The sequence below is a fragment of the Garra rufa genome, chromosome 17 (assembly GCF_049309525.1).
Source record: "Garra rufa chromosome 17, GarRuf1.0, whole genome shotgun sequence".
In the NCBI taxonomy this organism is placed as follows: Eukaryota; Metazoa; Chordata; class Actinopteri; order Cypriniformes; family Cyprinidae; genus Garra; species Garra rufa.
Window position 1 is genome coordinate 53,126 of NC_133377.1, and position 16,751 is coordinate 69,876.

The 16,751-nt window shown below is 33.6% G+C and overlaps 1 protein-coding gene across 1 annotated transcript; it reads left to right on the forward strand.

The window, feature by feature from the left end:
• The first annotated feature begins 1,028 nt into the window (after positions 1–1,028).
• LOC141289795 (phagosome assembly factor 1) lies at positions 1,029–15,056 on the forward strand. The gene is made up of 16 exons (XM_073821985.1): positions 1,029–2,012; positions 3,503–3,585; positions 3,686–3,769; positions 3,881–3,924; positions 4,454–4,533; positions 4,630–4,724; positions 6,540–6,604; positions 6,905–7,017; positions 9,008–9,141; positions 9,263–9,346; positions 9,465–9,547; positions 9,794–9,837; positions 9,912–9,961; positions 10,085–10,143; positions 11,150–11,222; positions 12,899–15,056. Exons 1-16 carry the CDS (start codon positions 1,949–1,951, stop codon positions 12,986–12,988), a joined length of 1,245 nt encoding a protein of 414 aa, XP_073678086.1. The 5' UTR covers positions 1,029–1,948; the 3' UTR covers positions 12,989–15,056.
• The last annotated feature ends 1,695 nt before the right edge of the window (positions 15,057–16,751 follow it).

A 16,751-nucleotide genomic window follows, 5' to 3' on the forward strand; every position in this document is an offset into this window, starting at 1 on the left:
AACTAGTAGCGTTAATAAAAAAAAAATGACAAGCATTGTTTTATGGAGTTTTTGAAAGTCTATTGTAATTGTTTGGGTTTTTTTTAACAACAGTGCAATCCAAAACACCTCACTTCTATCCCTGAAAGCCTCGGATACGCGGTCATGTTGGAGATACTCGGATGTAAACAACAGCAATGGATTGCACCTTGTTCTGCTAATTTATGTTGTCACTCTAAACCATGGAAAAAACGTGTGGAAACTACTAAATCATATAGAGACGGACTTAATAAGCAGGAAAGGGTGTAATATTTTGACAAACTAAAGTTAATATGTGGTAAAGATACATACAAGCAGTATTAATTAAGATATCAGCCTAATATTTCACCTACCTGACCGGAAATGATAAGAACAAACATGAATGTTGCCCTGGAAATCCAGGTTTAGTTTGGCCAAACACAAACGCCTTTTGTTCCTCAGTTTTTTGCACTCTTCTCCTTGATTTGTTTTAACTTTTGGCAGTCTGTAGTACTCCAAATGTTTTTCCCGGTCTGACCGATTAGTACAACCCAAAACATAACAATAACGGACCTTTTTCAGCAGCAATATTGCCCGAAATATCCGAGTTTCGTTCTGTTCAGTGGCTTTGTTTACGTTCTTTGCCGCCAATATGACCGATTGATGACGCGTCGTGAAAACACTCTATGAATAAATAAAAAAGGACTGTTTGCTCTCATTTGAGTTTATTTGTTTATAATTTAAAGAGATTTTACGCATGTGGTTTTTGTATCCCGTTTTCTTTATCTTTAAGCCTATTTGTTCAGTTTATTAATCATTTTATTTATTTACTTCCTTTATGTTATTTTAGTTCATTTATTTTTTAGCATCTTGTTACGTTTGGCTATGTGTGAACCCTTGAATTTTACCTATTGTTGTTTACGGACTCCGCTCGCTTTTCGACTTTTATTTTGAAAACTGCCGCCAGGAAGTGCTATCTCGTTCGCATAGGAAGTTGAATTATCAGCTGATCATGGTGTTTTGGATGGAAGTTGCTTTTGGCACGGAGGGGCTCTTTCTTTATCATCTTAAGCAAATCTTACACGTCAAAGACACCGGAAAATAAAGCTGCATGTAACACTGCGCCATCTCCAACAACCGAAACGACGAAACCCGGAGAAATCCGCGTTATTATGAACAGATGATAGTCTTAAGTGGAGATCTGTTTGCTTGCTGTTAAATCATCGGAAAGAAAGAAAACAACGCCAGGCGAGGCTCGTGCGAGTCACTGATAGTCTGATGTGTTTATGTTGACTTATCTCGGCCTGCGGTCTTTGCCATAAATAGCGTAAATACATGTAATGTAACTGGCTGGACACGAAATGCAATTCGTTCAGTGTAATAATCAGTAGCTGTGTGTTTTATGCGATTCAGGAGTGAGTAAAAGGTCAGATCAAAGTGTTTGTTTTTATGTTTTCGTTTTTAAAACAGACAGTAGTTATATACTTTATTCGCCTTTATATTACATATAAGATAAATAACGTGTTAAATTAATTCACGTTTATGGAAGTTGATAAAACAGCTACCTGTAACCAGTTATTCCTTCTTGACATCAGCTTGCTGTGACTGACATACCGTTTACTTGTTTAATTTATTTAAGCTTCGTCATATTGACCTTTTTATAAATGTGTATCTGTTATTCGTTTTCTAGTGTTATTTATAAGCATGGTGACAGTGGAATGCGTTGATAGCTGGATTGCATCACTTGTGTTTTGACATATCTGACGTCAGGGGTGTCGTCTGTCACTCAAACTGTGTTTAAAGTGTGTGGGAGCTTGTTAAACACACCACTTCGCTATATTTGGACTTGTTTGGCGATTTAACGGTGGATTATTCAAGATATTTCGAGAGGGAAGACTCAGATCTGGCACAGTCAGAGATCCTCGTTGATATCCCCAATTTCTCCCCGCCAATGCTGGATCTGGAGGTCGTTCCTGAGCGATCTTTGGGAAATGAACAATGGGAATTCGCATTAGGTGAGTGTGAGATCAGTACAACAGCTGAAGCCAATTGCATGTTGAAATATAATGCTAGAGCATTTGAAAATGAACAGCAATATTTTGACATTGTAGTCTGTTGACATCTGGATTTCATAAGTGCATTGCATGCTCTTTGACACGTTCACATCTGAGGTTCACTTGACCCGACAAAGGTCTGTTTCACTGAATTATTTTGTTTCACTAGAGAAGATACAGAAATATTCAAAGGAAACCCACTATTATCGCAAAGCAAGAGTATATTGAAACACACTGACTAAATGTATTTGTTTTGACATTTGTGAGTCAAAATGATCGACTTTTTTATGCCAAAAATCATTTAGATATTAAGTAAAGATCATGTTCCATTAAGTTATTTTGTAAATTTCCTACCGTAAATATATCAAAACCTAATTTTTGATTAGTAATATGCATTGCTAAGAACATCATTTAAACAACTTTAAAGGCAATTTTCTCTGTAGTTTTTTGCCCCCCTCAGATTCCAGATTTTCAAATAGTTGTGTTTCGACCAAAAATTGTCCTATCTTAACAAACCATACATCAATGGAAAGCTAATATATTCAGATGATGTATAAATCTCAATTTATGACTAGTTTTGTGGTCCAGGGTCACATTTGCTATTGACATTTTACAGTTTATGTACTTCCTACATAATAAATACATAAATACACAAGAAAAGTAATATTTAAAGTTAATTATCAGGTTATATAGTTTTAATAATTTATATAGTTGTTAATGATTTTGTAAATTATGTTAAAACTTCCGCAAAGAAAAGAGTCTATTGAAGATAATATTACTACTTGGGCACGTTCATATCAACGGACGATAACGTTATGTTTGCTTATTTATGCTATCCACCTTTTTCTTCAACGTGGAAGATAGCTTATGGGTGAGACTTCTGGTTCATTAGCCGCTACAGGGAAATAATAAGAAGAATAACAATGTAAAGTGGTAATTAGTTCCTAATTAAGATAATACCTTAAAATAATATGGTAAGACACGCCAATTTGCAATATCAAGCAGCAAAACAAGCTGTTTTATTTAGGTAAAAATAAAAAAAATACCCATAAAATTTACAAATGGCTGCGCCTACCCTTACGGGAAGAAAAAGGTTGATTAAAAGTGCTTTAAAATATATATTATTTTCATTAACTCTCAGTGTTTTTATCGTTCATAAGCTTGAAATGCTCACGCTAATATTTTATCGTTAGTTATTGTTATTCTTCTTGGTGTGACTCGATCTTTAAACTTCAAAACAAGTTACTTTTGGGTGGACTTAGCTATGCCGTGTAATAATAATGTTATTCCAAACATTGCCAAGTTGTTGTTTTAGTCTATATGATTATGCATATTATGTCTTGTAATTATCATGTTTTTACTACATACCTTATAGTTGTACAGCTGTTTACGCCACTTGTTTCATCATCAAGTTAATGTGAACTGATCTGTTTGTCTGGATTTGTTTCCAGGGATGCCATTGGCCCAGGCCATTTCCATATTACAAAAACACTGCCGAATCATCAAAAATGTCCAGGTGCTCTACAGCGAACAAGTACGAATCTGCCTTTATTATTGTCTATGAACAATATTAAGTATATGGATTATTTGGATTATTTGTGTCCTTATCTTACCTGTTTCTCTCTCTCAAACAGATGCCACTCAGCCACGACCTCATTCTCAACTTGACTCAGGATGGAATTAAACTGCTGTTTGATGCCTGCAATCAGAGACTGAAGGTGAGAAATGACACGTGTGTTTGTGAGAGAGAGATATTTTGGGTTGAAATATGTTTATTTCTCACAGTACGTTGCAAATACATCTCCACTGAGTCAGTGTTGTTTTTGCAGGTAATTGAGGTGTACGATTTGAGCAAAGTGAAACTGAAATACTGGTAAGTCATCTTGTTTAGCCACACTAGTTGTGGATTATATTTTTGACCCTGGACCACAAAACCACAAAAAGGATGTATACATTATCTGAACACTGAATAAATAAGGTTTCCATTGATGTATGGTTTGTTAGGATAGAACAATATTTGAAAATCTGAAATCTCAGAGTGCAAAAAAATCAAAATATTAAGAAAATCGGCTTTAAAGTTGTTTAAATGAAGTTCTTAGAAATGCATATTACTAATCAAAAATTAAGATTTGATATATTTCTGGTCGGAAATGTACAAAATATTTTCAAGGAACGTGATCTTAATATCCTAATGGTTTTTGGCATAAGAGAAAAATTGATAATTTTGACCTGTACAATGTATTGTTTGCTATTGCTACAAATACACCTGTTCTACTTTACACTGCTTTTGTGGTCCAGGGTCACAATTGTGTTTGTCCGATGCTGATATGCTACCTTAACTACTGATAACTTCTGTGTCAGCCACAGAAATGTAAAATGACGCATTCCTCTGTTTATTACAGTGGAGTACATTTTAACTCTCAGGCAATAGCACCTACTATTGAGCAGATTGATCAGTCTTTTGGCGCTACTCATCCAGGAGGTACGATTTTTTGTCTGTGTCAGTTATTTTTCCAGACTCTTTTTTTGCTGTGTGTGTGTGTATATTTATTGCAAACCTAATTTTCTGTCTGTCCAGTCTACAATGCTGCCGAGCAGCTCTTTCACCTGAACTTCCGAGGGCTTTCCTTCTCCTTCCAGCTGGACTCCTGGAGTGAAGCTCCTAAATATGAGGTGAGACTTTTTTGAGCTCTTTACTTTAGAAAAAAAAGTATTGTGACTGTGTGTACCATTAGATAGATGGATGGTCATGGTATTTAGATGGAGCTTCAAAGAATATTAAGGTATAGCCATGGTATTGCATTTGGCATGATGTATAAACATGGTATTTCCATGGTATTATTCCACTTTTTTGTTAGTGTGTGTGCTCTTCCTTTCACATAGTATTTGTTCTAACAATATACATATAGGAAATTGATCACTGCTTTAAAAATGTGGCTTATCTTTTGTTACATTTGATTGCTTTATAATAAAAACATATAAAGCTACGCACTTTATGTAGAATGATTTTGAAAAATAAACTACTGCCTTAATATTAGTAATTAAGTCAAGTAAAAGTAAACTTAAAACTTAGGTATTTATTACTTACAAAGTATACATTTGACTATTAATAATAATATGAAGTATTTCATTATTTTATGAAGTACATAATATACATACAGATAACAATATTGCATGTACACAAATGACACTTATGTCCGTGTTAAAGTAGTGTTATTTATGTAGTATTATAGTTTATTATTTTTATAATTTATTCATGTTAAATTAGCTTAATTTTTTTTGCTCATTTTAAAATTTTTATTTATTTTTTTATTACTACTTGAGTTAATTACATTTCTTTTTATTATTTCAGTTTTAGTTTTAGTTTAGTTATATTGCTTCAGCTTAAACTTGCACCACCAGTCAAAAGTTTTTGAACAGTAAGATTTTTGCTGTTTGTTTGTCTCTTCTGCTCACCAAGCCTGCATTTATTTGATCCAAAGTACAGCAAAAACAGTAACATTTTCAAATATTTTTACTATTTAAAATAACTGTTTTCTATTTGAATATTTTTTCAAATGTAATTTATTACTCTGAATTTTCAGCATCATTGCTCCAGTCACAATCCTTCAGAAATCATTTCATTTATTATTATGTTGAAAACAGCGGAGTATATAATTTTTTCAGGTTTGTTTGATGAATAGAAAGCTCAGAAGAGCAGCATTTATCTGAAATAGAAATCTTTTTTAACATTATAAATGTCGTTATCATTACTTTTAATTAATTTAAAGCATTCTTGCTAAAAATATTAATTTCTCTAATTTCTTTCCTCCCAAAAAAAAAATTATACTGACTCCAAGCTTATGACTGGTATAGTGGGTAATGTTACAAAAACTTTTTATTTCAGATAAATACTGATTGTTGGATCTTTCTATTCATCAAAGAATATTGAAAAAATGTACTCAACTGTTTTAAATATTGATAATAATAATTATGAAACTTTGAACTGCAAATCAACATATTAGAATGATTTCTGAAGGATCATGTGACACTGAAGACTGGAGTAGTGATGCTAAAAATGTAGCTTTGATCAAAAAAATAAATTACATTTTAAAATATATTCAAATAGAAAACAGTTATTTTAAATAGTGAAAATATTTTAACATTTTACTGTACAGTTTGCTGTACTTTGAATCTAATAAATTCAGGCTTGGTGAGCAGAAGAGGCTTCTTTAAAGAACATTAAAAAACTTTTGGCTGTTAATTGTATTTCAACTTCAAACATATTTTAATCTAACATTTGTATTTCACTGTAGCTTTATTTAAATTAACAAAAGTGTTTTAATTTTACCCCTGACCCATGTATGAATTATACATAATCTAAAGTACATTACTATGATGATCTAAGCATCTTTTCACCAAAAGAGACACCTGCACAGACACCACATTCTACTCCTAGTTGTTTTGCCTTGACAGCCTAACTTTGCCCATGGCTTGGCCTCCCTGCAGATTCCCCATGGGGCCACAGTCAAACGGATGTACATTTACTCTGGAAACAACCTTCAAGAAACCAAGTAAGAGCCGTGCATGTGTTTGGATATTTGTGGTGTTCATGTGTAAGTAAGATACCGTATCACCACTAATGAATGATTACAGCTGCATACAATTGAGCATGGATGTGTTTACTTACCTACCCTAATGTTCAAAGTCATTATGTCTATTTGTAATTTTTACGTGACCCAGGGGTACATTAATCTCCATTTAGTCTGAGACCTTGAGCCTCTAATTTCGATTGTTCAGTTTAATCACTAAAGAGTGCCGTGGGTTGCATTGCCTCAAGCAGCGTACATTGTAAATTATATATTTCTTCACAGGGCTCCGGTGATGCCTCTGGCTTGTTACCTTGGAAATGTGTATGCAGAGAGTGTGGAGGTGTTGAGAGATGGGGTGGGGCCGCTGGGTCTCAAACTTCGTCTGCTCACCGCAGGTATTACAAGCAGCCCAAATCTATTAAACTAATGTCAGACATTATTATACAATGTTTCTAAATTCATTTTAAGCATGGATTTTAATAACATTACCTTTAAAGTATTAATAACGATGCTGAATATAGTTAACTCAAGTACATCTCAGTACAGTGAGTGTCATATTCTCATGAACATATATTTGCAGTTAACAGAGAGATGATGAGAGCAACAGTTCCCTGTTTTCTGGCATTCTGGCATGTTTAAAGGCATGTCATGACATGTTATTCCCAAAGTTAAGCAATGCTTAGCAAACCAGAATAAGTAATGTGTGCTTCTGGGATAAATAAACATTTGTGCTGATTATTGTTTGATTGTTAGTCATCACCGGCATAAACAAACAACATAGGTTTATTTTATCACTATAGCATAAACCACAGAGCTGGCATAATCATAAATATATTGATCTTAACAGAGATGTTTATTCCTTGGAAATGTTCTAGGTAATCAGTATTGTGTAAGTTTAACTGTATAGTTCAGTTGTTCTCACCTGGAGGGCCGCGATCCAAAAATGGATTTCAAGTCTGTTCTAATAGGGCTCACAGACAGCAGAGAAAAACAATAACAATGCAAATCATAAACTGCAAATATGTATTATGCTTTTTTAGGATAGCAACATACATAGGCTTCATACATAGACATCAACTTTTTATTCAGTATTTTATGGTTGATAAATAATATTAATTGTTTAATGTATCATTAAACAAACGGATTATTAACATTTATTGATTTTTAAGGACATTTACACCACTGTTAAAAGTTTGGGGTCAGTAAGAAAAAAAAAACATGTAACACTGAAGACTGGAGTAATGGATGCTGAAAATTCAGCTTTGCCATCACAGGAATAAATGTAATTTTTAAATGACATACAATAGAAGATAGTCATTTTAAATTAATCAAATAAATGCAGCCTTGGTAAGCATTTTTGAGACTTTAAAAACAAAACATCTTACTGAGCCCAAACATTTTACTGTACTTTGTTTATTTATAGAATTACTCATTTGTTTATTTATTTATATTATTTCCACTACCAGTCAAAAGTTTTTGAACAGCAAGATTTTTTTTATGTATTTAAAGAAGTCTATTCTGCTCACCAAGGCTGCATTTAAGCTAAAAGTACAGCAAAAACAGTCAAATTTTGAAATATTTTTGCTATTTAAAATAACTTCTTTTTGAATATATTTTAAAATGTAATTTATTCCTGTGATTTCAAAGCTGAATTTTAGCATCATTTCTCCAGTCACATGATCCTTCAGAAATCATTCTAAGATTCTGAATTGCTGCTCAAAAAAACATTTACTATTAATATGTTGAAAACGCCTGAGTAGAATTTTTTCAGGTTTCTTGATGAATAGAAAGTTCAGAAGAACAGCATTTATCTGAAATAGAAATCTTTTGTAACATTATAAATGTCTTTATCATCACTTTTGATCAATTTAAAGCCTCCTTGCTAAATAAAAGTATTACTTTCTATAATTTCTTTCCCTGAAAAGACGGCAAGCTTTTGAATTGTATAGTGTATAATGTTACAAAAGCTTGTTATTTCAGATAAATGCTGATTTTCGGATCTTTCTATTCATCAAAGAATCCTGACAAAATGTACTCAAGAAAAATAATGTGACGCTGAAGACTGGAGTAATAATGTTGAAAATTTAGCTTTGATCACAGGAATAAATTACATTTTAGAATACATTCAAATAGAAAGCAGTTATTTTAAATAGTAAAAATATTTCACATTATTACTGCTTTTGCTGTATTTTGGATCAAATAAATGCAGGCTTGGTGAGCAGAAAAGAATTCTTTAACAAACATTAAAAATCTTAATTAAAATGTCCAATCCTTTGACTTGTAGTGTATTTATTTACTAATTTTATCCAATGATCCAGTAATAATATATATTGAAATAGTAAACAAAAAACTGCTTTTTCACATTGTGTTGTTTTACTTTCTCAGGATGTGGCCCGGGAGTTATGGCTGATACGAAAGTGCGAGCCGTTGAGAGAAATATCTTCTTTGGAGATTCTTGTCAGGATGTTTTGAGTGCTCTTGGCTCCCCACATAAGGTCTTCTACAAGTCAGAGGATAAGGTAATGACCAAACCTATTTATAAGGCACATTATTCTCAAGATGAGCAAAGCTATGTTCTCAAAAATAAACTAGCACATTCTGTTTGTCCTGAAATATCTTTTTCTTTTTTATATGTCTCAGATGAAGATCCATTCACCCTCCCCTCACAAACAAGTCCCGTCCAAATGTAATGACTACTTCTTTAACTATTATATTCTGGGAGTGGTGAGTATTATTTTTAAATTACTCTATTAGTTATATTACTCTATATCATGCTGTTAGTGTAGATTTAGTTTGTTCAGTTTACATAAAACCATTTAACTATTTTCTCGATATCTTTCAGGATATACTGTTTGACTCTACAACCCACCTGGTCAAAAAATTTGTTCTTCATACCAACTACCCTGGCCATTACAACTTCAACATGTGAGTCCCATTTCTCTGCTTTCATTGTATTATGTATTGTAGTGTTGTAAATATTTGTTTGAATATCAATTTCAATTGGTCACTGCTGTTGGGAAGGTCATGCTGGAGGATTGGCAGTCTGGGAATATTGATTTAATATTGATTTTCATTTCATAATGCTTGCAGTGTTTAGCAATGTGTGGTTTGAGTATCATATTCCACTTTATTTAAACGGATCAGAATAACTGCCCTTTATTCCCATCTCAGATATCATCGGTGTGATTTCAAGATTCCTCTCATCATTAAAAAAGGTCTGTATCACAATCTCTGGACTAGATGATTATTGGTGTTTTGTGTTTGTTTCATTCATTAAATTGTGTTTCAGATGGGGCAGATGCTCAGAGTGAGGACTGCATTCTGACCACCTACAGCAAAGTAAGTTCATGGACACACATTATATACACATGCATTAGATGATATGTTATGCACTACTGTGTGGATAAATAATTCAGAAAAGTTATTAAGCAAGTACTAATTGTTTTCAACTTTTGCACTCAGTGGGATCAGATTCAGGAGCTGCTAGGACACCCCATGGAAAAACCAGTTGTGCTACACAGGTGAGAGCCATATGGGTAGAGATTTGGTCACAGTGTTAGTTTAGTATTATTTATATACTAGTTTATACTAGCCTTTATTTGCATGTTTCAATTTTTCATTTGAAGGCATAGTTTACCCAGAAATGAAAATAACCCCATGATTTAGTCACTCTCAAGCCATGCTAGGTGTGTATGACTTTCTTCTTTCAGACGAATACATTTGGAGTTATATTAAAAAATGTCCTGGGTCTGCCAAGCCTTATAATGGCAGCAAATGGGTGTTGAGATTTTGAAATCCAAAAACGTGCATCCATTCATCATAAAAAGTGTTCCGCACAGCTCCTGAGGGTTAATAAAGCCCTTCTGAAGTGAATTGATTCGTTAGTATAAAAGAAAATATCCATATATAAAGCTTTATAAATCATAAACTCTAGCTTCTGCTAACTGTCGTATGCTCTGTAGGCTCTGGGTTTTTTTACAGCAAAGGAAAACCAGTCTTCTCTTGGCTTATATCGAAATCCTCTGACATTTTTGTTTACAAATCTTCGTTTTGCACTTCTAACTCGTGACCAGTGTTTTGTTTTGCTCTCTTACGTCATCCACTGGAATGTCACTCTCCATGAACACATGTACAACAGTTAGAGGAAGCTAGACATTACAGTTTATAAAGTTTTAAATATGTTTTTTTTTTTTTACACAAACACATCAATTCACTTTAGAAGCCTTTATTAACCTCCAGAGCTGTGTGGAGTACTTTTTATGACAGATGGATGCACTTTATTGGACTTCAAAATCTCAACAGCCATTCACTGATATTATATTACATTTTTTAATATAACTCTGACTGTATACGTCTGAAAGAAGAAAGTCATATACACCTAGGATAGCTTGAGGGTGAGTAAGTCATTTTCATTCACTATCCCTTTAAGTCTGTGGTCTAATTCAAATTACAGCACACAGACACCTCTGCGTATGAAAACCTGTTTATAATCTCTGATTAATTGATTAATTGTGTACTGCTCTGCAGGTCATCATCTGCAAACAACACCAACCCTTTTGGTTCCACATTTTGCTTTGGACTACAGCGGATGATATTTGAGGTATGTGACTGGGTCAGCTGTGTGTGTGTACTGTTTGTTTTACTGTCAGCCTGTATAAAAAGGTGCTTTTTAAAATAAAAATAAATATCTTAACTAAAATACATTTGGTATTCACACAGCTGTTGCAGCTGTGCTATGTTCGCAGTTGAGTGAAAATATCTTTGGCTTCTACTAGGAATGTACTGGTATTAAAATTCTGGTAGCACTTTATTTTGCAGTCCTATTCCACAAAAAATGTAGTTAGGACATTGTAAAATAGTCCATGTGACATCAGTTTATGAAGCTTTGAGAATACCTTTTGTGCGCAAAGAAAACAAAAATAAAGACGACTTCTTGTTTAAAAAGCTGTTTCTTTTAAGAAAATACTATCACAAATTTCATTTTATGCCTGACAATAATTTTTTTAAAATAAAGCCCCTAATATTGGCAGATAACCAATATGGTACTGATGAATTTGAAGTCAGAATCTGCTAAATGTTAATTACGTGACCACAATAAGAGGAATCATATAAAAAATGCATGTTATTGTTTATTTAGTACTGACCTGAATAAGATATTTCACATAAAAGACGTTTACATATAGCCCACAAGAGAAAATATTAGTTGAATTTATAAAAAATGACCCCGTTCAAAAGTTTACATACACTTCAGATTCTTAATACTGTGTTGTTACCTGACTGATCCACAGCTGTGTTTTTTTGTTTAGTGATAGTTGTTTATGAGTCCCTTGTTTTTCCTGAACCGTTAAACTGCCCACTGTTCTTTAGAAAAATCCTTCAGGTCCCACAAATTCTTTGATTTTCCAGCATTTTTGTGTATTTGAACCCTTTCCAACAATGACTGTATGATTTTGAGATCCATCTTTTCACACTGAGGACAACTTGGGGAATCATATGCAGCTATTACAGAAGGTTCAAACGCTCACTAATGCTCCAGTAGCAAACCCGATGCATTAAAAGCCAGGGGTGAAAACTTTTTGAATTTGAAGATCAGGGTAAATTGAACTTCTTTTGTCTTCTGGGAAACACTATCTTCTGTAGCTTAAAAATGGAAAATGGAAAAAAAAAAAAAGACAAAATAAGAAAATGTACACATCTTCATTCTGTTCAAAAGTATTCAATGCATTTTTTAATGCATTGTTTTTCCTTCTGAAGCATCAGTGAGCGTTTGAACCTTCTGTAATAGTTGCATATGAGTCCCTCAGTTGTCCTCAGTGTGAAAAGATGGATCTCAAAATCATACAGTCATTATTGGAAAGTGTTCAAATACATAAAAAATGCTGAAAAACCACAGAATTTGTGGGACCTGAAGGATTTTTCTGAAGAACAGCGGACAGTTTAACGGTTCTGGACAAACAAGTGATCATTCAGATAAGAACACACTATTAAGAATCAAGTGTATGTAAACTTTTGAACGTGGTCATTTTTATAAATTCAACTATTATTTTCACTTGCAGACTATTTGTAAACACATTTTTATGTGAAATATCTTATTCAGGTCAGTACTAAATAAAAAATAACATGCATTTTATATGACGCCTCTTATTTTGCATAAATAATTCACATTTTGCAGATTCTGCAAGGTGTGTGTAAACTTTTGACTTCAGCTGTATATTACGTACCCCACAACTAAGCATTTAATTAACCATTGGATCTCAATTGTTGCAATGTTCACAGGTCATGCAGAATAACCACATAGCTTCTGTGACTCTCTACGGAGCGCCTCGTCCAAGTAGCCTGGTCCGCGCCGAGCCGAGTGCCCACTGAGGAAGCCGTCACCCCCACGGTGCCCGTCCAGCCCTGCAGAGCCTCTGAACTGACCAGTAGAGTGTGCCTTCACTCACTGCTGCCATCACACAAGCTAAAGCAAGACATGCTGGGAGTTTCTCTGGAGTTGATCTCGCCCCCTTCCCCCTTCACATCCTAATAGAGGCCCCAATTCGGTCTCCTCCTCCTTCTCTTGCCCTCGGCCTGCTAATTATCCCACCCCCAAAGCTTTAACCCAGACATGCATCAACGTCAGCATCGTTATAGTACTTGTGGATGCACAGTGATCCATTTCCACACATATTTGCGTTGTGTTTTTGCCTAACCTTCTAAAAATCTCCATACCTGATGCACCAAAGGGCAAACATCGAACCGATTTCTCCTCTGCACACTAAACACTTTAACAAAAACGCATTCATTTGCTTTCCGACGCGCAGAGGATGAGAGCAAAGTCAAACGAGGACAGCATTAATTCAACGACGAGCGTGTTTTGTATGCATTTCCGCAAGGTTCCAAGCACAAGCTAGCACAGTATGGATCCGGTGCTGTGAAAAAGATGTTTTTGTGGCACATGAGCAGGCTCCCATACACACATAACGATTCATAAACTCATACCAAGTCAGCAGCACAGATTACCTCCCATTTCAATACCGTACATCCGCTTGATGGTTGATCCTGTTATTGTTTTGTTGTTCGTGAGCGCATTAGTTTTGAACATTTGCACTAAAATACACCTAATTTACTTGATAATTGTCTCCTGTCCACTGAGGAACGTTTTAATTGCTGAGGACGGCGGGGAAGGGAACGACGACGTGCAATCTGGATTTCAAAGCTAGTTGCGACCCTGACTGGAGAGCAAAGCCATCCACCCATCGCCGTCTTTCTTTGTCCACAGTACAAAGAAGTGAAGTTCTTTTACCTTTTTCAGTATCTTAAAGTCTTAACTGTCGCCTGATTGCCAAAACATTAGCCAAAGAAGAAACAAGTTAGCTCTGTCATTTTAAACTCGCATCGAAAGAACATTCCCTTTTGATTTGATCCATACAGTTCCTGATCAGTTAATGCTTTCTCTTGCTTTCTACTGACGGATTTAGTAGAAGTGTTTTCTGTAGCCATGTCAATGTCTGTATAGATCTGTAAATAACACAGTTTTCATCGTTCCAGTCATCAGTCTAACGGTACCGTATTAGATCTGCTGACATTTGAAAGCGTTTCTGGCTTTCTTTTTGTTGTCCTAGATGAAGTCGTCTACATATGACTTTAATGGTGACTAGAGAGGGTTATAACTTTAGTAGATGGTTTGGTCACGTCTAACTACTGTTCATTCGCAGCTGTAGCCACCCATGGCTGTCAGGCTCCAGTTCTCTGGTGTCATTCCCACCTCCCCTCAGGCTTCTGCAGTGTGTGGTTCAGGCTCATTCGGGCATTTTTAGCTTTCTGTTACATTGACTTCTCATTAACTGCGCTGGAAGGCCGTCAGTGGTGTTTTTAATATTTTTTACCCCTTAGCCCTTTGTCATTTGCAAGGAAGTTGCTATTAACATTGTGCCTCATCTCCCACCGAGCCTGTCTTGACTTTTTCTCTGTAAATGAAATCGTTTTGAAAAACTGCTTTGTGTATGTCTGAGCATGTAAAGCTAAATTGATAGTTATAGTCCTTTCGTTTTCGAAAAATGTACCTGATTATTAGAGGAACTAAGGAAAAAAAATGGACTTAAGGATTGAACTCATGAAGGGCTGGTTTGCTGTAAAAGAAGCCTGTTTCTGCCACGGAATAAATAATAAAATTGACCTTTAATCGCAATTCGCAAAGTTTATATCTTAAAATTCTGACTTTTTGCTCCCAGTTCTGAGTTTATATCTTAAAGATCAGACTTAATCGCAATTCTGAGTTTATATCTCACAATTCTGACTTTTTTCTTGCAATTCTGAGTTTATATGTTAAAATTCCAACCTTTTGTCTCGCAATTCTGAGTCTGTGTCGTAAAATTCCAACTTTTTTCACAGTTCTGGTTTTATATCTCACAATATAAATAAACGCAATAAACACTGGATATTTTTCTCACAATTCTGAGTTCATATCTTAAAATTCTGTTTTCTCGCAATTCTGAGTTTATATTTAAAAAATGTAACACTTTTGTGTTTTTCGCAATTCTGATTGTATTTTAAAATTCAGACTTTTTTATTCTCGTAATTCCAAATTTATATCTTAAATTCTGATTTTTCTTACTTTATATCACACAATTCGTATTTTTCTCGCAATTCTGAATTTATATCTCACAATTCTGACTTTTTTCTTTCAATTCTGAGTTTATATCTTAAAATTCTGACATTTTTCTCGCAATTCTGAGTTTATATTTTAAAATTCTGACTGTTTTCTCACAATTCTGAATTATATCTTAAAATTCCTTTTTTTTTTTTCTCGCAGCCGTGAGTTTATATCATAAAATTCCACTTTTTTTTTGCAATTCTGAGCTTATATTTCAAAATTCCGACCTTTTTTCTCGCAATACTGGGTTTATATCTTAAAAGTCCGACTTTTTCGCAATTCTGGGTTATATCTCACATTTCTGACTTTTTTACCCTAAATTCTGAGTTTATATCTTACAATTCTGACCTTTTTTTTCGTAATTCCAAATTTAAATTTTAAAATTTAGACTTTTTTCTGCAATTCTTAGTTTATATTTTCCCAGCAATTTTGAGTTTATATTTTAAAATTCGGACCTTTTTTACTCGCGATTCTGAGCATATATCTTAAAATTCCGACTTTCTTTACTCTCAATTCTGAGCATATATCTTAAAATTTGGACCTTTTTTCTCGTAGTTCCAAGTTTATATCTTAAAATTCCAAAAAAAAATCGCAATTCTAAGTTTATATCTTTATATCTTTATAACTTTTTTCTCAGAATTCTGAAAAAACGTCAGAATTGGGAGGAAAAAGTAAAAATGGTGAGATGTACACTGCTGTTTAAAAAGTTGGGAATCAGTAATGTTTTTTTTTTTTTTTTTTTTTTTTAATAATAAAATAAAAAATAATATTGTTAAATATTGTGGTGTAAAATAACATTGTTCTATTTTGATATGCATTAAAATGTAATTTATTCTTGTAATCAAAGCTAAATTTTCAGCTACATTTTCAGCATCATTACTCTAGTATTCAGTGTCACATGATCCTCCATAAATCATTCTAATATGCTGATTTATTATCAGTTATTGCTAAATGTGTTTTTGGAACCTCATATACACTATATTCAAAAGTTTTTATTCATTTTTTTTTTTTTTTTTTTTAGAAATTAATACTCTTATTCAGCAACAATGTGTTAAATTGATAAAAAGTGATCGCAAAGACTTTAGAAAAGATTTATATCCTGAAAAAAGTATCACAGGTTCCAAAAAAAAATAAAAATTTTGCCAGCACAACTGTTTCCAACATTGATAATAAATCAGCATATTAGAATTATTTCTGAAGGACCACTTACGAATTGAGTAGTGTTCAGATTTGCATCACAGGAATAAATTATATTTTAAGTATATTAAAACAGAAACCATTATTTTATACTGTAATAACATTTCACAATATTACTTTTTTTTTCTGTATTTATTAAATAAATGCAGCCTTGATGAGTATAAGAGACTTTTTACTGATCCCAAACTTTTGAACAGCAGTGTAAATAAAGAATTTAAAGAAAAAGGTTATGATTACCTTTTTATTTTGTATTCCACAGCGAAAATATGCTTCAAAGTATTAAACTAATTGAATGCA